Genomic DNA, 21,792 nt, shown 5'->3' with positions numbered 1-21,792 from the left:
ATATTTTGTTACAGACTTATAGTGTTATCCTGCAACTGTTTTGCAGCATATGAAATGTCCCAAACTCTATTTTTAACTGTCCAAAATGGGAGTCAAAGCAAGTTTCAAAAAATGTCTGTGTTAAATATGCATAAAAAATCCAGGAAAAAGTGTTTCATGTAAATTCGGACCATGAGTCCACATATATGGACATCGTTTTTCTCTAAAAGTACATAGTATCAAAAGTTGATACTTTCTAATTAGGTTCTAATAAGCCCAAATAGCAAAGAGAAATAAAAAATGCATGTAAAAAACACCTTTGGGCCTTAAGAGGTTATTGTTGAATTTCAAGGTAACATATTTGAAATTCACTGAACAACTGATTTTCTGTTACAGACAGTGAAATCCATGTATCGCATATGTTAGTGTTGCTTTATAAGAGTTTCTTTAAGACATACATTCTCATCCTCATAACTTAAGCATTCATAATTCATGATTCATTGAAGTACAACCCCTTGCAATAACCACTCAAAATAAGAAATCAAATGAAATAAAAATACAGTTGAAGCCACAATTATTACCTCTTGTTAATTTTCAATTATTTTATATTATTATATTATATATGTTTCGCCAATTTCTGTTTAATGGATAGAGGATTTTTTTTCTACTCAAAATGCTTAATAATAATAACTAATTTCAAATTTATTTTGTCTTTGCCATGATAATTCAAGTCAGGTGATTGGCTGGGCAATTCTACAGCTTTAATTTCTTTCTCTGAAAGCATTTGAGAGTTTCCTTGGCTGTGTTTTGTGTCATTGTCTTGCTGAAATGTCCACCCTGGTTTCGTCTTCATCATCCTGCTAATGTAGATGTTGGACTGAAGCAGCTGATATTCATTTACTATGATGAAGAGCAGAGGGTTGCTGAAGAACTACTGAGAGATTTCAGCTGCTGTCTGAGCTTTCACAGCCTTTCTACACCCCCTGTTCCTCGTGTGTTCAATATTTTCTTGCATAATTTTTATTTTATTACACATAACTTCATTTGTAAACTAATTAGATTAGCTTTCTTTGAATATATGGATTTCTTTGGTTGTTACCAACATCTGGTGAAAGTTTCAAGACAACCGCACCTTTAGAAATATGAAAACAATACTTATTTTCCCTGCTGTATATGTACAAATCATTTTAACCATTCGAAACATTTAAAACAAAGTAATGCAATTGTACAAATTCATAAAATAGCCACTAATTCTCATGTAACCACCAATTTGCCAAAACATAAAATAGTAGCAAATGCTTTGTATGGATCATAATAAATTAATTTGAATTAAAATCTCACACCCGACCCAGGGTTTATAATGAAGAGGTTTAAACACACATCCTCTATTCATTTGCTTGGCTGGAACACAATAGCTAGACATGCCCAATGAGTTCTAATGTTGTTTTCAAAACTGTATAAAAGGCAGCTGTATGAGTGTGTGAAAGTCTCAAGGTAACTCTAAAAAAAAATAACAGGGACGCAGTGTGAATATTATAAAAGAAAGCAATCTCCATAAACATCTGTGATTCGATTTCCATTTTACTCTATGAAATGTTTGGCCATCAATGGAGAGAAATTCCTTTCAGATACGGACTATAAAAGCAGGAGCAAACAAATAAAGAAATATTCTGAATCATTCTTCTGCCAGGCCGATGAAAAAATGCAGCCCATGAATATATGATGCCGAGTTAATTTCAGAACTGATGGCTCATCTATATTAGAAAGAAGAAGAGATTCTCAAAACAAGTTGTGTCTGAGGTGAGAGTTTTATTCGGTGTACATTTAAATATGCATCACAAGATTTGCGATGGCTTGTTTGGCATGGGCACATCTAGGACACAGCATTGAATGACAGCGTGTCCTAATTATTTAGTATCACACACTCAAAGTCTCTGAGACGAGCCGAGCTCTTTTGTGCATCTGTCTGTGCCATAAACCACTGAGATTATTTCTGAGAAGAGAGGGATAGAGGCGGAGGTGGAGTCTTGTGATTTACTTATGCTGTTGGTTATTTTTTGCTCCATTTTAAGGATTTGAAGTAAGCGAAGGAGCTGTAGATTAGTGTCACAATACCAACATTTCAATACATACACTCAAAAAAGATTCTTGCTGCTTGTTTAAAGTACTGATTTAAAATGAGCTGAATCAATACAATTCTTGAGTTTTTTTGGGGGGAAAACTTAGTTATTTATGTTCAATTTGTGAAAGCAATTTAGATTGCAATTGAAACTTAATTCATTTGTGTTGGGACAACATGAAGGATTTGTGTGGAACGCAGCATTTTTTAAAAATTGTACAAAACAAAAACAATTCTGTAAAATTTGTGTAAAAAAAAGGCAGCTGTGGTTGTCGGAATTTAACCATTAAAAATAGAGTAGGAACGTAAAATAAATTTAAACATTTTACGGTAAACTACCGTGTTTTTAAGCTATAGATTTTTTGTCGTACACCAATGTTTTAAAGAACTAACATCTAGACAACAGTGAATTTACTGCTATTCATCATATATCTAAACGTAACTTACTGTTACGTTTCTAGTAGCATTTTAACAGTTTTTTACTGTCACTGACATTTTTTACAGTGCAATAACACTATCAAATTGTCACAGAAAGATGACGGAGGTTTAGAGTAGTTTTACCATGCGACCCAAAAAAATACATTACTAACAATAATAATAATAATAAATAAATAAATAAATGTCTAAATAAACAAATTAATAAATGAATAAATAAATAAATAGATGAATAAATAAATATATAAATAAATAAATAGGTAAGTAAACAAATAGGTAAGTAAACAAATAAATAAATAAATAAATAAATAAATAAATAAATAAATAAATTTTAATGATTATCATGTTTATTTGTTTCGTATATATCCAATGTAAAAAGCTCTGTGTACTGTACATCTTCAAGTAAATGTAGACATTTTTGCAAAAAAAAAAAAAAAAAGATGTTGGATATTAATATCAACACCACAATAACAAATAAAACAAGCCAGACGGTATATCAAAATTCCATAAAAATCTATCTAAGCACCATTGTAAGAACAGTCTGTATAAAATACATTTAAAGCGAGTGGGTGAGTGATTTCACAGCATATTCACGCCATAATAGACAGCAGCGGGTCTATCAGACAGCACAGATCTGATATTCTGACACAAATCTGATTTGTTTTCATAGCGCATGTTTACACTCATTGAAAACAAACCAAGTGTGTTGACACCAATACCTTGCCAAGATGAGAAATTAACTAAGAAATGCATCTGTTTGTTTACGAGTGCAGGTGCATCACTGTGATGCATAACCACTGTTCAGAAAGTACAAATACACATTTGGACGCTCACCTGCAGCTGCCTGTCAGTCGCAAATCAAACTGAGTCAGCTCATGCACTATTGATACTTTCCTGTTTTTATTTCAGTACTTTTAGAGACTTGATACCAAAATATTCACAATAATCTTCTTAAAGGTGCTGTATGTACGTTTTTGACTCTTCTAAAGCATAAACATACCATAGTATGTTTGCAGACATTTAAGAAACATGCTAACATACGAACATAAGTGTTATCTGAAAAACATGCTAAACTCAGTTATGCTCCTTTGAAAAGCTAAGTTCCGTGTCGAAATGTCTGCCTTTGGTTTGGTCTCTATAACCAGCCCACTGCCAGTTTTCTCAATATTTCAGCACTCTAGGTTGTATTGGTGGAAAACCCTACGTATTTTATTTCAGTCTTGAAGCTTCAATATGGCCTCTGTCGAAAATATAATCAGCGGCAGCCTCCATGGATTTTAATTAGCAAATAATATAAAGATTACATATGTAAATGTTAGCTGAGTTAATTTTGTGCCTTGTCATTAATATATATATATATATATATATATATATATATATATATATATATATATATATATATATATATATATATATATATATATATATTATTGATTTAAAGGAAGTTGACCATAGAAATAAACAGTTAATTAATAAAGCTCAGAGACCAGCTTATACTTTTCTGCAGTTAAGGTTTTAAAATAAACACTAAAGAAAAAAAAAAGTAATTGTAAATTCTGTAATCTATTAGTCTTGTCACGATACTGGAATTCGATATCAATCTGTAACTACAGATATAGGGATAATGGATCATTTTAAAGCCTGTTTATAAGCTGACAAACGAGTGATGCGCAGATGAATCGACTGAACTTCACGGCTTTAAAAAGCTTCAGTGTCTCTGTATCTGTAGTTATACTGTAGTTACTATCTGTAGTTTATTTATAAATAATTAAATAAATAAACTAACAAATAAACAAACAAACACATAACTAACTAATTAACTAACTAACTAACTAACTAACTAACTAACTAACTAACTAACTAACTAACTAACTAACTAACTAGCAAACAAACTAACATAAATAAATAAATAAATAAACAAACACATAAATAACTGATTAACAAACTAAATAAATAAACGAATAAATAAATAAATAAATAAATAAATAAATAAATAAACAAACCAACCAACAAGTAATAAAATAAATAAATAAAAAAAAATATGCAAACAAACAAATAATTAAATAAATATATAATCAAACAAATAAAAAAATAAAAAAATAAAAAATAAACAAACAAACAAACAAACAAACAAATAAATAAATAAATAAATAAATAAATAAATAAATAAATAAATAAATAAATAAATAAATAAATAAATAATTTAAGGTGTTTGTCCAATCACATTGCACTGGGTCATCTGGCTAATCAAAGTACTTTGTCGTTTCAGAACAAACTTTGCACAAACTTGAAACTTCAGACAGAATGGGAATAAAAATGCTGCATGTGTTTTTAGCATGTTTTTTAAAGGAAATGTGGTTTTTACCAGCTGCTGGCCTCGAGGTCCCCATCCAGCATACTGCAGATGAGCGTTTCTCACTTCTGGAGGGTTCAGGATCCACGTTTCCCTGTGAAAGACAAGCAAAGACATTACTAATCGACTAGTTGTTGAATAACAAATGCACTAGTTGACTATCCTGACCCAGACAGGCAATCAATCAAACATTCTCGCCCTCAGAGGACTAACAGAGAAACACTTCCTCCATATGTGGTGCAGCGGAGTGTGTGCCAACGGGTATTGATTTCATCTTGGTGTACTACACAGCCCGACACAACAGCACAGCAAATAAAGCGCCGCCAGGGAATTCTTGCAGCAGGAAATCTAACAGGGATTGTACTGTATTCCTACGTGCCTTTATTATTCCCTAATATCAAATATATAACATAAGCAAAACTATATCATTTGATTTAACAATTAGACAGGGCTGAACAATATATTGTTTGAGCATTGATATTGCAATGTGTGTATCCACAATAGTCACATTGCAGGATTAGATTATTTATTAAAGATTAAAACATAAATATATAATTATTTTGTAATTATTTATACAATGATGACCATGTTATTTTACATTTGATTGTTCAATTTCTATATTTGAATATGGTTAGAGTCCCCAGAAAGCCCTATAGCACTGTTTATTTCACTTTTATTTTTGCTCTGTTGTATTTATACAGTTGAAGTCAGAATTATTAACCTCCCTTTGAATTTCTTTTTCTTTTTTAAATATTTCCCAAATGATGTTTACCAGAGAAAGAAAATTTTCACAGTATGTCTGATAATATTTTTTCTTCTGGAGAAAGTCGTATTTGTTTTATTTCGGCTAGAATAAAAGCAGTTTTTAATTTTTAAGAACCATTTTAAGGTCAATATTATTACCTCCTTTAAGCTATTTTTTTTTTTCGATAGTCTATAGAACGAACCATCGTTTATATTATATTATATATTACTTTATATTAAGTGTCCTTAACTACTATGTACTTGCATAAAAAAAATAAATGCAATGTACTTACTGTGTTCATAATGTATTTGAGAACACTTGTGGTGAACTTGAGTTGGGATAGGGGTGGGGTTATGGACAGGTTTGGTATTATGGGTAGGTTTAAGGGTGGTTTAAGGTGTAAGGGATGGTCAACAGTGTATTTACAAATGTAATTACAGAAGTTAACTACAGATGTAATTGCATACAGGTATTTAATCAAGCATAAGTACACAGTAAATGCATGTATTCACACAATAAGTACATTGTAACGAATTATTATTTCTGTGTAAGTACATAGTAGTTAAGGACACTTAATATAAAGTGGGACCGATATTTATTACTGACTGTTTTTATCATTAGTAATCAAACAAACAAAAAAAAAACCTCACTGTTCTTGACGATTAATTTGCGGCATGTCATTTATGAGAACATTGTCACAGGATGTTTATTAACATCTTTCTATTGACTTAACATGTAAATCACTCATGCTTAACCATTCATCCTTCGTCTGGTGTGAACACACCATTACAGTGAAGATGCTTGAAGCCGTTTTTTTCAATTGTACTTTTTTATTCTATTGTATATATTTTTTTCCATAATTGTGATAAATATTTGCTAGTTTGTCCCATTCTGCATTGGTATGGAATTATGTGATTTCATGATCTTTGAAATGTAAAGGTGTATAGCAATTTTATTTACAACTGGGAAAAAAAATATTTTACATGTATCTCTAAAACTTTATGGTCAAATGGCTCACTGATAATCACTTTAAACAACCTTTATACAATTATAACCAAAATAACCCTGATTATAATTTTTCCCATAATTGAGCAGCCCTAATTGAATCTGTTAGAAGTTAAATAACAATTTAATTATATAGTCAATTCTTATATAATTATAAATCACAAGTAAACATCTCTTTCGTATACTACATGCACCTCTCTGTGGGCTTTCTGTACAATTCCGGATATTGATTTTATCTCGTGTACAACACAGCCCAACACAACTCACGAGCGAATAAAGCACCAAGAGGGAATTCCGACAGCAGGAAATCTAACAGTGATAGTATATCCCTGTGTGCTGTTAAATCCAGCCAGGGCAGCGGCTCCAGTGCTGTGTCAGCATCTGTTCCGTCTGACAGAGCTCATAAATATAGATGCTTTATCCAGCTGCCACCGGGCACCGCAGCTCCACAAAAATTACAGGTGACACCAGCTGTACAGTTGAAGTCAGAATTATTACACCCCCTAATAATAATTATAGATCCCCCCCCCCCCCCCCTCATTTGCAGTGCTCAGCATATATACAGCAAGTACACCCCTCACAAATCTATCTTTTAAATTCATCATTTTAATATGAAGCTATACAATTCTCTATTTGTGCATATACATTAGATTAGTCAGTACTGAAGCCAAATCTGGAGCTTCTAACAAAATAACTTACGATAACGGTTCAAAAACTAGTGAATATGTATATATGTTATAGAAAAATATTAAATACAAAAAAAAATGTGACCCAGGCTTTAGGCCTCACTCAAGCTGAGGCCAGACTTAGGCCTTTCTAACTCCTCAGAGACTTTTAGCATCAAGCCAAGTCTCTATTCTGGACAATTTCAACTCATAGTCTCTCTGGAAAGCTGATCAGCCGATCAGAATGGAAAAGAACCAGCAATAACTCATTAAGAAACTTCCAGGCCAGCACACACACAGCGTAAGCCACAGACAAAGAACTATGCGAGTTAATTTTGTTATCAGTTGCTAGTTTATCATGCTCTTAGCTAAAACAAGGTCATTCAGTTTTCTTCGATGATTGGTTTTAGGTTATTGATGTTGAATTTGCAACTCTCTCTTCGGCTGTGTCCATTTTTGTCTCACCAACTCTCTCTCTCTTGTATATATGCATGCTTGTAAATTGATGTGTTGCCTATTTCCTTTTTGTTACCGTTATTAAATGTTTGAGCGCACATGGATTGCTTGCTTATTACACACTGAACAAGTTACTTGAACTCAAAGATAAAGCAACAGATTGTACTAATCTGTTAATGCAGTAAGTTAAATTATTCTTCCAGACCAGGAAATCAATTGATCTTTGAATTAATAGACAAATATATTGTAGGCTCCAACAGACGAGCAGTTCATTTTAATGTAATTTTAGTTCGGCTACCATTAAAAGAGGAAAAATCAAGAGAAAAAACTGTCCCAAATTTAGTTCTGAGATCAGTCTTAATAAACTGTATATGTAACTCACGGAATATGCTTAAAATGTCTCTTTTAGGATGACTTCAAACAAAACTAAGAGACTTTGAAATGTTTAACACATAATAGAGATACATGATATTATAAGACCTTTGAGTATATTGTAAAAATTCAAATCTATTTAAACTTGTATTTGATAAAATCATGTTGGACCAACTCAATCTCAATTGTGTAAATAGTTTTTTAGCTGGTGCTAAACAAATTTATTAGAAATTTATTCAATCCTGCCCTCAATTAAATAGAGTTCATCCAATGAGTTGTTTTTTTAAGCGTATAATTCAGCTTAAAGTGACATTTAAAGGCTTAACTAGGTTAATTAGGCAAGTTAGGGTAATTAGGCAAGTCATAGTTTAATGATGGTTTGTTCAGTAGACAATTAAAAAAATATATTGCTAAAGGGAGCTAATAATATTATCATTAAAATGGTTTAAAAAAATAAAAACTGCTTTTATTCTAGCTGAAATAAAACAAATAAGACTTTCTCCAGAAGAAAAAAGTATTATAGGAAATTCTGTTAAAAATTTCCTCACTCTGTTAAACATCATTTGGGAAATATCTGAAAAAGAATCACAGGATGATGAATAATTTTGACTATGTTTGTTGGCTAATAACAGGACAGATATGTTGATAGGAACATAGGATAGCTGTATAAGATGATTCAGTTCTCTAAATGGATTTGGCGTGAGCTGAAAACTGCTGCATCGATGTTTTTTCCTTGCTAGTATAATGACAAATGGACTTTGTAAACGAATGTGACTGTTATATGAGCTCAGCAAACTTACGGAGTTTCCAGGCTGCAAATGATGTAGTCCGCGGTGAAAGAGTGCTCGTAAACCTGAACAACACAGAGACAAACACAGAGAAATTAAATTGTAGGAGAACAGCAGTTACGAGCACCAACAAAGCTATTACTAGCCATAAAGTTTGAGAGGCTGTGCATTACAGGGTTTTTACCGCAGTTAAGACATGATTTTAGCCACAATGTGAGGAGAACCCGGTAAAAATCACAGTTAAACACATTTCTGCTTTTAAAACAGAAGAACAGAGATCACACCAATTGTTTATTTGTAAATAATACAGTTATTGGCATTACAATACTATGGTAGAATTTCACATTTTCGTTAGACAATGAATTTCAACTATACTGAAGTTATATTTCAGTATTGGTTTCTTGCACAAAACCCAGCAACAAAATCAAATATTTACTGATTAAAACAGAATTATTGTAATACGTGCATACAAAAAGGGAAGTAAAAAATGTCAGGTGCCACAATAAAGCAAAATAATAATAATAATAATAATAATAATAATAATAATAATAATAATAATAATAATAATAATAATAATACATTATTAAATACCTAAATGTTGAGTTATTTGTTACTTTTTCATAATAAATACATAAAATAAAAGTTATTATTTTACTTATTAGTTCCGGTTGAACAAAAAATTATTTAATTTGTTTATAATGAAATTGAAATTGTGGCAGCATGGTGGTGCAGTGGGTAGCACAACAGCCTCACGGCAAGAAGGTCGCTGGTTCGAGCCTCGGCTGGGTCAGTTGGCGTTTCTGTGTGGAGTTTGAGCAACCTAGGTAGGTAGTGCTGTCGCCTCACAACAAGAAGGTCGCTATTTTGAGCCTCTGCTGGGTCAATTCGCATTTCTGTGTGGAGTTTGCATGTTCTCCCTGCGTTCGCGTGGGTTTCCTCTGGGTGCGCCGGTTTCCCCCACAGTCCAAAAACATGCGGCCCAGGTGAATTGGGAAGGCTAAATTGTCTGTGGTGAATGAGTGTGTATGTATTTCCCAGAGATGGGTTGCAGCTGGAAGGGCATCCGCTGCATAAAACAAATGCTGGATAAGTTGGCGGTTCATTCTGCTGTGGCGACCCCAGATTAATAAAGGGACTAAGCCGAAAAGAAAATGAATGAATGAAAGAACAATGTACGAAAAATTATTTAATGAAAAATAAAACACGAAAACAATAAAATAAAATACATCAATTAAAAAAATATACAAATAAAATAAAATAAATAAATAAGATATATTAATTAAATTAAAATAATACAAATAATACAAAAAAAAAAAAAAATATAAAAAATAAAATCCTACTCAACCAATCTGATTTAAAAGGCTGATCTCATTTACTAATATTCACATGCCTCATTCAATACTAGAAAGCAGGTGTGCAGTTATACGACTCTGAGGATGGTGTCAACAGCTGTCCGTGAAGCAGAGGGCTGACCGCAGCATATGCTCACTGCTGACACACGTGTTAATACTGTCAAAGATTAACATTCAACACCTGTACTCAGCACCAGCCTCTGTCTTCCAGATGCACAGAGATGGAGCTGCTTTGTGAAGGGCAAGCAGCACTGTGACAGAGTCTAAGAACGAGTGCCGTTATGGTTGTGTGTGTGCGCGCGTGCGTGAGTGTGTGTGTGTGTGTGTGTGTGTGTGTGTGCAATGACAGCTGGGGGACGAGGTTGTCATCCATCAAGGTAGTGTTGGGACGGGCACTGAATAACAAACTAGAGGCAGCGCTCACACTCTTTCTTGTCATGTGTGTATGTGTGTGTGTGTGAAGTGCTATGGTGTCACTGTCCCAGCGCTCATGACATCTTCTCCTCAGTCTCTTCAGCTCTGTACGACAGCTACCCTGATCAAACTATCTCATCACCTCCTCTGTCCCGCTCAAGCGTCCTTCAGTCTTTTGTGCTTTCGCATGTTACTTTCACTTTCACGCTTAAGATGCAGAATCAAGCCTGTGTGAGCACAGGTTGGTTTACTGTGGAAGACCTTTCCTGAATTAAGCTTTATCTCTGGAAAAATGAAGCTTCCAAAATATACTTCTTGTAGGAGTGCCATAGAAGAGCCATTTTTGGTTCCCAAAAGAAGTTGAGTGGACAGAATTCTCACCCACTTGCTGTTCTCATTGGAAAAACAACATACACTGTACAAATGGTCAGTGGTGTACAGTAACAAATTACAAACACTCAAATTACTGTAATAGGGTATATGCCGAGCTAGTGTTTTTTCCAAACTGATAAACTTCCGGTGACCTGTTATTGTGAGTTTTTTCCATTTATTACGGTTCCTTTTACACCATCGATGTTGTAATGTAATTCAAATACAATCAGTTAAACAGACTTTGGCATTCATTTAGTTGCTCAAGCGTAAAACGAGACAAAAAGCTGCTTGCTCGCAAGCACCTGTCAGAATAGGCAGGCTAGCGCAGAAGCTCCATTGAATATACTGGGGTAAAATAAATGCTCGTATTATAAAGACACGGCGGGAAAAATTTAATTTAATGCAGTGGTTCTTGTACAATCTGAGACCCACTTTATATCGGAAATCACTGGAAACCAGTGGAGATCGCTGATTTAAAAAAAAAAAACAGACCTTAAACGCTCCGATTTTGCATTGGCATACATTTCACTGGAAACGTTTAACCCAGGTTACTGGCAAATTAAAAGTCCCATTAGCATGCTTCGGCATATACCCTATTGAGTAGTTTTTCTCAGGAATTGTAATTTACTAAGTAGTTTTAAAAATGTGTATTTTTACTTCCCCTTGAGTACATTTTTAGTGCTGTATCGGTACTTTTACTCCACTACTTCCCTCCAACATGCAGTCACTACTCTATTTTTTCTTGTCTATGGGGATTGGCCGAGTAAAAAAATCTGTCCTGTGATTCCTGTCCAATTAAACAGCACATAAAAAATTAAATCGCAGTGAACCTAAAGACATGGGCGCTTTATAAATTAATCAAACCTTTGAGTAGTATTAAAAGTGTCCAAAAAGATGTCCAAAATCTTTACACGCAATGACCCAGAGGCTGTTTAGACTATGTCACTGATGAGAAGATGAAGGGTGTTTACTGTATGATCACTGAAATTGCCAAATGGACGTAAACAATCGCTAAATGCTAAATTGTATGTTTAAACACACACACACGCACGCACACACACACACACACACACACACATGCAAATTGCACCTAAAGTTAAGACACAATCTGAGCAGTGTATCATGTACTCCATAGCAAGTGCAAAATTTCCTTTTGACAATGACTGACTGGTTAAAAATTTCATTGCTTTTTTAAAACTGTTATCTGATGAATTACTATATGGATTGCAGTTTTTTACAGACGCTAGGACACATTTCTCAATACTTAAGTCACTTTTGCAAAACTCTTCACACAGTGAACACAACAGAAGTCTATGTGGGTTAAACTAAGGATCAATTATCATTGTTTTGGAACAAAATGCATTCAATAACTACATCTCTCAAATTTCATCAACTCTTTTCTCACTCAGACACAACAACTGCCAAAAATTACTTACAGGACATTTTGCACGTGCTTATACTGCTTTCAAAACTGTTAAACTGATGTTCAAAACAATAACATGATGCAAAACTGAATAAGACAGCAAAATTCAACAGCAATATTTGATTGAAACATATTTCAAATCTAAAATGCAGTTTAACCAGCAAGATTAGCATTACTATTGTATCTTTATCAGTGGATGGTGTGTATACAAATTCTTGTTTTTTGGAATTACTTAGTGCAAGCATAAATAAATAAAAAACCACATAAAATATTGAGGAATTCTGCATCATGTCTGATTCATTCCAGTAACATATATTGCAGTTATAAACAATATATATATTGCTATTATAAACAGAGATGTGTGTTTTTTACACAAGAAAGCACTGTGATGCTACATGTTGTTAATGTTTTTTAGCTCATTGTTTTCTGGGTGACAAAGTGTGTTTGTCGGCTTTCAACCTTTACTAGTGTTCTGGAAGAATGAGTTTATTTGACACCTGAATAAAGGGTTTTGGTAGTTGTAGTGCACTTTGAATGTGAAATGAACTGCTTTGCCAAGCTGAAAGTCGGTAAGGAGATATGTGTGAAGAGTTTTGCAAAAGTGACCTAAGTATTGAGAAATGTGTCCTAGCGTCTGTAAAAAACTTTAAATAATATATGGTATAGATACAGTATGTCCCCTATGTTTTAACTTGATATTACAGTTTTTTACAGATGACTACCAAACTACCAATTTATTTAGTTTTACAGTTAGAGCTATTTTTTTTATTATAGTAGCCATAGTAGTATTATTGTAGCCTGTTTCTTAATCAGTATAAAGAATAACTGGATGTTTACAAAAGCATTTTGATATTGGTAAAGGCATCTGGCAACTTTTGTGAAGCATCAAATCACCGTCATATTAACTGTCAAAACATGTTTATGACTGCACAAATGTATTATTGCTCTTAAAAATAAAAAGATGTCTATTATCATACACAAATTGTACTAAAGCGATCTAAAAAGTTCATATCAATAAATTTTCTCTTTGAACCACCAGGTGGCAGTCTTTGTACTTTTATTTCGGAGTGCAGATTGCATAAGTTTTCTTAATATATATATTTTTAACTCTTTAATATATATATATATATATATATATATATATATATATATATATATATATATATATATATATATATATATATATATATATATATATAATTATAAATTATATATTTACTATTTTCCCAAGTGTATATAAATACCGGTACTACTGTAAGAAAATATCAGAAATCGGTACATACTTTTTGTATTTTCTCTGCTTGAATAAGCCGATCTAAACCTATTTATATGAAATGAGCCTGCTCCCTAGCAGGTTTGAGCTACCAGAACTGTTGCTATGACAACAACTCTCGGATCAGTTTTGAAGAATGAAATGATCCTGGATTGTGTCAAATCATCAATAACCAAATCCAGCTAATTGAGTAATCCATGTACGAAGAACGGACCCCAGCTCAAGCAGTTTGTTATTTTAAATATAGCCGCAATCGTGAGCTCTCTGGAGAAAGCGAAAACCGCTCGCACGTTTAGACGGTGTAAAACAACAACAACAGGACACGGCAGACTTTGTGGCTGTTCATCAAGACAATGATAGGGTTTGTTTGAGCTCGAGTCATCTATGGCTCGCTATTATATGCATGTAGTATTACGATTTAATGTCTCGGCTGTGTATTTAAAACATGGCGGTTCCTTTGTTTTTATTCTGGCTAGCTCCACGAGCTCATGACGTATCTCTGTAACCAATCAGCGTTCAGATGTGCGTCTAGCTCCACGTTTTGGTACCCTTTCTCGTGTTTGGTACCCTTTCGAAAGGGTGCTAAAAAATGGTACGCCTTTTGACAGTGGAAACGGCCATAAAAGCGTACCGAACCGAACCGTACCGTACCACTCAGTGGAAACGGGCCATAATGCAATCTGAATAGGTGAGAGTGTGGAACAGAAGTTGAGTTTGGACCAACCAATCAAACCAAGTGTGAAAACTGCATCTCTCCTTCTCCATCTCATGCTGTCACTAGGCGCGAGTGTGTGTGCGCTTTCTGTCACTTCAGCGGGGTGTATTTGCTTCTGGAGAGGCAGTGGAGTGTGACCAGCCCTTTCACATCATACCATGATTACTTTCGTCTCAGCACACACATATACAACATCCAAATAAACACAGGCCTCACCAGCTGCACGTTGTAGGCCAGCAGAACGAGTTTCATATCAGGGGAAACTTCATATTTGCTGGCTTTGTACATTTCCTGTGAAGAGAACAGAGGAAAAAAAAAAAGGTACATGAGGTACATTTCTGCGAGCGTACTTTCATTACCATATTTCTTAAATGACTGTGACAGATTGCAGCGTGCAGACAGGAGAAGAGCGTGGCATTAATCAGAGCTGCCACTCTTTGATTCTCAACAAACATCATGTTCGGTGTCCTCGCCTCCACTGTTTTTCATCCCGCCAGGCCCACTTTTAACGATCTGAGGCTGTTAACGAGCTACACAGAACATTGCTCTAATGATGGACGTTTTCAGCGCTATTAATAACAATAGAACTGCCGGTCCGGTGATGTGCTGTGTGAGATGGTGGAGTCATTTATACTGCAGAGCAATGTAACGTCTCACAGCATGGATGCAATGAGACATTTATAATACATTTATCTTTACTAATGTGACACATTTGTGAAAAAAATATATATGAAGAGTTTAGATTGAAACGTTTTCTACTCAAATGAGCATTTTCGATTGTTTATGTTCAGTCATTTCATATTACAGGCAATGAAGATTAGTAAATATTACTGTACAAAATACAGATCACGTTAAAGGAAAATGGGAACTAGAACTAAATACCATAATTGAGGATAAGGTCTGGATTGAGTTATGTGAAGGATGTCATAAAGGAATTAATAGTCAATTATGGAAAGAATTTGATCGGAAAGTAAAAATGAGGTATTTTAATACTCCTTTTGTAATTTCTACATATGTAAAGGGACAATCTGTTGCTTTGTTTTGAAGAGAATGTGGTAAAATTGGAGATCATACCCACATTTTTGGGACTGTCCTAAGATTCAAGAATTTTGGAAAATTAAAAAAAAAAGAAATAGATAAGATATTAGATATAGAAATACCCCTCGATCCAATGATGTGCTTACTGGGAGCACTGTCCAAAGAAATGCTTAATGAAGAAACAAGATTAGTCCTTACTGGTTGCAAAAAAAAATGATAACAGTACATTGGATGCAAGAAAGTTCTCCAAAGGATGGCTCAGTGGATTCAGAGACTTAAACAGGTCTATATAATGAAAATAATGACTGCATGTCTACAAATGAAGACTGATATTTTTCTGAAGAGGTGTAAAACTATTACGACATATTTAGATATGTATATTTAGAGGTTACTTAACCTATCATCACTGTAATTTGAGGTAACTACAATGCAACACATTTAAAGTAGAGTAACTGATACTGTTGCTTAGCTTGCTACATTGTTTAAATGTTGGTGGGAAATGGACGTATTTAAAATTTCAGTACCAACTGTTACCCAAATTCAATGAAGGGACTTAGTAGCATCCCTACAAGTAGTGCCACTATCAGCTTAACTATAGTTGTCAGTAGCATGGCAGTAGCATCTCTGGTCTCTGATTCAAATATCTTTCAGTAGCAAAGCTCCTTTTTGACAAGTGCTGCAATAGTGTCCAAACAAGCTACATTTAACAATCTTGGATCATTAAGTGATGCCACTGCTATTAACAGAGCTGACTAAAGGCCAGGACACACCAAGCTGACGGCAAATAACTAGCACCAACAAAATTCAACTTTGTTGTCGCCACATTACAGCTCGTGTCTGGTTCCGTCTGGACCAACAAGCTGTCAGTGAGCACACCAAATGGATAGCAGCTGACAAAAATGACATGTCTTTCCCACAGGGGGCAGTAATCTTGTGTTTTCTCAATGGAATGTTCTCTCATTCCACAAAGGAAAACAGGAACTTTACACAAGCAAGTGCAAAAACATAAACAAAGCAGCATTTAGCACCATTTTCACACTACTTGTCACTTACCACTGAGGAATTGGCTCGTGCAAATTTGTCTGATTATCAAATAATCTATATTGTTTGCAAATATATTAGAAATTTAGCAAAGTTACAGCCAGACTCAGTGTGATTCTCAGTCAATTCTTGACTTGAATTGTTCACTTGCTACGTCACTTTAGGTTTTGATCTCAATTATACCTAAATAACCAATCAGAGCACTCACCTCAGTCAATGGCCAATGCTGATTCTACATGCTGAATTGGGCCAAATTGATTTGACGTTAACCCAACGAGGGGCAACATGTAGAACACACCAAACTGACTAGCTGAACAGATGTTGAACAACAGGCCAATGAAGCCCAATGGTCAACTGTCTGCTTGGTGTGTCCCAGCCCTAAACCATGTGACACTTAAGATGTAGTAGATCAGAACTCAATTCCTGAAGAGCTCTGCATAGTTTAGCTCCAACCACCTCCAAATCACAGCTGGAGTCTTGTAGCTAGTAGTCTTGAACACCTTGATTAGTTGGATCAGCTGTATTTGATTAGGGTTGGAGCAAAACTGTGCAGAGATGCGGCCCTCCAGGAATCGAGTTTGAGACATATGCAGTAGATGTTCTCAGGGGTAACCTAAGTACAGTTAAGCTACATTTAAAGCAGAGTAACAGATACTGTTGCTTAGCTTTCTACATTTTCCAAATACAGTAGCTTGCCTAACACTGCAAACCAGCCACTAATATAAAATAGTTATGAACTGCTGTTAGACTTAACTAAACCAGGCCTTGCCCATGTGGGCATGACTTAGGTAGGAATAATTTAAATTTGGGATACTGTGACTTGTACTTTCCCAAAAGAAAGCTCAGGACTTCAATCAGGGTGTTTGAGTGGGTTTATAAACCGTGCTTACTGATGTGGAGAATAACTCCCTTTGGAGTGACTTTGTTCTTTGTAACTTTGCAGTTCTAAATTTGCAGCAACATTGCACACTAAATGAGTTGAAAGAGTAAATAGCATAACCGAACAACCCTTTGAAATCAGAAAAAGTTTACTAATCCATTGATTTATTTATACATCTTTAAAATGCTTTAGAGTTGTAGAGTGGATTAGGACTGGGAGTAAAAGAAGACACTTACAAACTTTCTGTTTGTCACCAAGATCGTGCTCTCGTTGGTCTCCATGTTATAGCGAACCACGTCACCTTCACGGGTACGATAGAGAAGCTCATTACCTAAAGGGAGAGGATAAAAGGATAAGTGTTAGCCCTATAGAACGTCAAGGAGAAATGAGTTAGTAGTGAAGCCGCGTGCGCCATAAAAGTTCTAATCAGGCTGCTTTAAACTGTCAATAATCTAGTCATGAATGTGCCCCCAACGCTCTCTTGCTGTACCAGGGGGGCTGACAGTTGAAAAGGAATGATAAAACTTTTCATTTTGGGTTTTCCACATGTGACGGTGACTTTGGCAAGGACATCAGCAGAAAAGCTCTTTGAGAGGTCTGCAATGTAGCACACAGCCCTTGGTGAGAAGAACGCAAAATGAGCAAACAGCCTCATCGGCAGGTTTAATTGCGGATTATGAGAATAGTACGCAAAGGCTTTTTTATCGTGCTTGCATAACTAATCGGTGATAAGAGGTGACACAATTACCATCACAAAAGTGGAAGGCGCTGCTGTTCTAAATGGACAGATTGCTGCAGTCACATGGAATGCAATTAATAGTTTTCCTTTCATGCCTTAGATATGTTCGAAATAGAATGAACTGAAACTAATTCTGAGATGGACATAAAATATCCAATGTTTAATGTGCAGCATGATGAATTATAAAACAGAAAAGCATCCCCCCCAACCCCCCACTCCTATAATGGTTGTTGTAATCCTCTGAATGTTAAATTTGCTCATTTTATGCTGATTGTTGGAAGAAAGGTGCCCTTCGTGCTGGTATTTCCATGCCTGAAGTTGACTGGCATGCTGATAAGATGCCAGAACAATCATTTGTCGACTTGACAAATTCCCTTCCTTCTCACTTTTCCTCTGACCTGATGTTGGGCCGTGCGTTTCAGATCAGAACCTCATTAAGCATCCTCTTCCCCTCTGCTCTCATTCATCTCTCACACTCTATCCATCACACATTCAGACAAGTGAGCTCTAAACACACTTCTCCACACATCACTCATTTTACAGGTCTCCTCTAAGCTCATCCCAGACATTTAACTGTGCTCCTTTTGAACTGCGTCTCTCTGTCTGTCAACATTTTTTTTACAGTGCATCCCGAAAGTATTCATAGCGCTTCACTTTTTCCAAAATGGATTACATTCATTTATTTTCCTCAACATTCTATACTCAATACCCCATAATGACAATGTAAAAAAAGTTTTCTTTTCAAATTGTTGCAAATTTATTACAAATAAAAACCTGAAAAATCACACGTACATAAGTATTCACAGCCTTTGCTCAATACTTTGTTGATGCACCTTTGGCAGCAATTACAACCTCAAGTCTTTTTTAATATGATGCCACAAGCTTGACACTCCTGTCTTCGGCCCATTCCTCTTTGCAGTACCTCTCAAGTTCTATCAGGTTGGATGGGAAGCGATGGTGTACAACCATTTTCAGATCAGAGATGTTCAATCGGATTTAGGTCTGGGCTCTGGCTGAGCCACTCAAGGACATTCACAGAGTTGTTGTGAAGCCACTCCATTGATATTTTGGCAGTGTGCTTTTGGTCATTTTTCTGCTGGAAGATCAACCGTCGCCCCAGTCTGAGGTCAACAGCACTCTGAAGCAGGTTTTCTTTCAGGATGTCTCTGTACATTGCTGCATTCATCTTTCCCTCTATCCTGACTAGTCTTCCAGTTCCTGCTGCTGATGGTATTAGCCTGGTGAGCGGTGCCTTGTTTCTCCAAACATGATGCCTGGCATTCACTCCATCAGACCAGAGAATTTTGTTTCTTATGGTCTGAGAGTCCTTCAGGTGCCTTTTGGCAAATTCCAGGCAGGCTGCTATGTGCCCTTTACTAAGGAGTGGCTTCTGTCTGGTCACCCAACCATACAGGCCTGACTGGTGGATTGCTGCACAGATTGTCCTTCTGTAAGGTTCTCCTCTCTCCACAGAAGAACGCTGGAGCTCAGACAGAGTGACCATCAGGTTATTGATCACCTCCCTGATTAGGGCCCTTCACCCTCTGATCACTCAGCTTAGATGGCCAGCCAGTTCTAGGAAGAGTCCTGGTGGTTCCAAACATCTCCCACTTACAGATGATGGAGGCCACTGTGCTCATTGGAACTTTCAGGACAGCAGATTTTTTTTCTGTAACCTTCCCCAGTCTTGTGCCTCGAGACAATCCTGTCTCAGAGGTCTACAGACAATTCCTTTGCCTTCATGTCTGTTTTGTGCTTTGACATGCACTGTCAACCCTGGGATCATGTATAGACAGGTTTGACTTTAGAGAGCAGGCGTGAGCTTCAGCTGTGTCCTCTTAATTTTATGTCTAATTCAGGCCCACACTGTATTTGATAGTACATGGATATGTCAGTCAGACATATAACATATGACAGTCGTTTTGTTAGCTGAGTAGCTGCATATAATCAAAGTAAGATTTTTTACAAATGAAGCAAGAGCACACATTGCTTTGCATCTTATAAACACGACTAAGCCTTAAAAATAAACTCTGGACCACCCCGTTAAAGAAATGCTTACTGAAAGATTATTGGAGAACACTTCTGGAGGTTTTATTCCAAGTTTATTCCATACTTAGCCTATATTTGAGCTATTGAATTTGCTACAACAGTGAATCGTTACAGGTCATTTCTTGCTTTATAGCACTCAAACAGTCATATTCTTTTACACTGAGCAAAGACTAAATCCAAAACTCAACTAAACCTTCAACGATATTATTTCGGTGCCGCTGATATTTCTTTTGGGAAATGCAAATCTAGATCCAAATGATATTTCCCTTGACTCCATCTGTCATCTTAGATGAAGGTTTTCACTGATCTTTTTTTTTCTGATTTTGCCTTATAAATAAAAAAGATAAAGGAAGCACTGCCCTAAATTTTGAGCAAAAAAAAGACGATATTTTGGTTGCCTGCTGTTTGGAACCGCCGTCACGAGCACATAAACACGCTGCTATGTGGGCGGGTTGGAATTTCATGTCATTTCATATGCTGTCTGTATCTTTAGGTATGTTTTGCTACGAGGAACTTTCTCTTCAAGTCTTTTCCTGTCAGTAAGAATCGTGATCTCGGAGTCTCCTGGCCTCTGCTGTGCTCTGGCTGTTTTCTGATGGAGGCGAGCAGCAGGAACTGGCACACAGCACTTCCTGCAGTGGAGCCCCGGGTCACTCATTCAAACACAGCGTTCACCTTCTCTCTACTACTTTGTTCTTCAGGGCAAAACTCACTCACCTTCACTTTCTTGCTTTCGTTTCCCCTCTTGTCCTCTGCTACACACCCCCAAGCACGACTCCTTTCATCCCTCTTTACCTCGCTATTTCTTTATCGGTCCTTTCTGTCTCAATTTGTTCTAGGACAAGGCTCTGTCTCTGATCTGGCACCCGCCGCATATCTTCACCTGACAGCAGGTCTTTGTTTCTGTCTCTCTGCCTGATACATGTTACATCTACATGCTATAAAGTTGAAGATGTGACAACCACATTTATTTGTGGACGTGAATCCCCTAAGTTATTATTCTGTAAGTCCAAAATAAAGAAGTAAGACATAATGCTCCAAACTTGTGGAGTTTAAGGTTTATTTTTGGTTGTTTACCGGCAATTTTCTGGAAAAGTCTGTATGTGTGAACGGGCCTTTTTTGAAAATACCGATAAATTCCTTCTGGCAATTTTCTGGAAAGAGGAGTTGTAACATTACCGGTAATTTGCCGGAATGCTGCTCTGCTTGAACGCTGAAGGAAAATTGTTGGAAAGAGCACGTTCACGTTTAGAACGTGCTGACGTGAGACGTCTACTCCAGCCAATTAGAACATTCTGACGCATTCACATCCGCACTGAAAATAAAAGTCTTCGAATATTTTTCCAGACACATTTAGCTGCTAGTTGTTAGTCAGATAACGTTTCTATGTTCCTTCTTAATGGCAACTGTGTAAAAAAATTATCGATAACATGCTTATGATAAACCGCTGTTTCTTTACCTTCAAGCTCTGCTACAGTTGCTTGATGCATGCAAGTGAAGGAGTGCTCCGATGAGCGTCAGCACATGCACATATTACGTGCATCTCGACATGTGAAAATGTTGCTCGATTTGTTTTTAT

At 35.8% G+C, this 21,792-nt stretch overlaps 1 protein-coding gene across 4 annotated transcripts in view; it reads right to left on the bottom strand.

Moving 5' to 3' along the window:
• Nucleotides 1-21,792, bottom strand: part of dpp6a (dipeptidyl-peptidase 6a) — a 455,219-nt gene that overhangs the window by 72,288 nt on the left and 361,139 nt on the right. For all 4 annotated transcript variants that reach the window (XM_056450197.1, XM_056450196.1, XM_056450194.1 and 1 more), the window contains exons 4-7: nt 17,662-17,756; nt 14,683-14,757; nt 8,930-8,982; nt 4,899-4,980 (exon numbers count right to left, since the gene is read on the bottom strand). In XM_056450197.1, the coding sequence (XP_056306172.1) occupies nt 4,899-4,980; nt 8,930-8,982; nt 14,683-14,757; nt 17,662-17,756 (305 nt within the window). The remainder of the gene's footprint in view (nt 1-4,898; nt 4,981-8,929; nt 8,983-14,682; nt 14,758-17,661; nt 17,757-21,792) is intronic.

Source organism: Danio aesculapii, chromosome 24, assembly GCF_903798145.1.
Source record: "Danio aesculapii chromosome 24, fDanAes4.1, whole genome shotgun sequence".
In the NCBI taxonomy this organism is placed as follows: Eukaryota; Metazoa; Chordata; class Actinopteri; order Cypriniformes; family Danionidae; genus Danio; species Danio aesculapii.
Note: the sequence above shows the minus strand (reverse complement) of the source record. Positions and strands in the feature narration are given on the sequence as shown.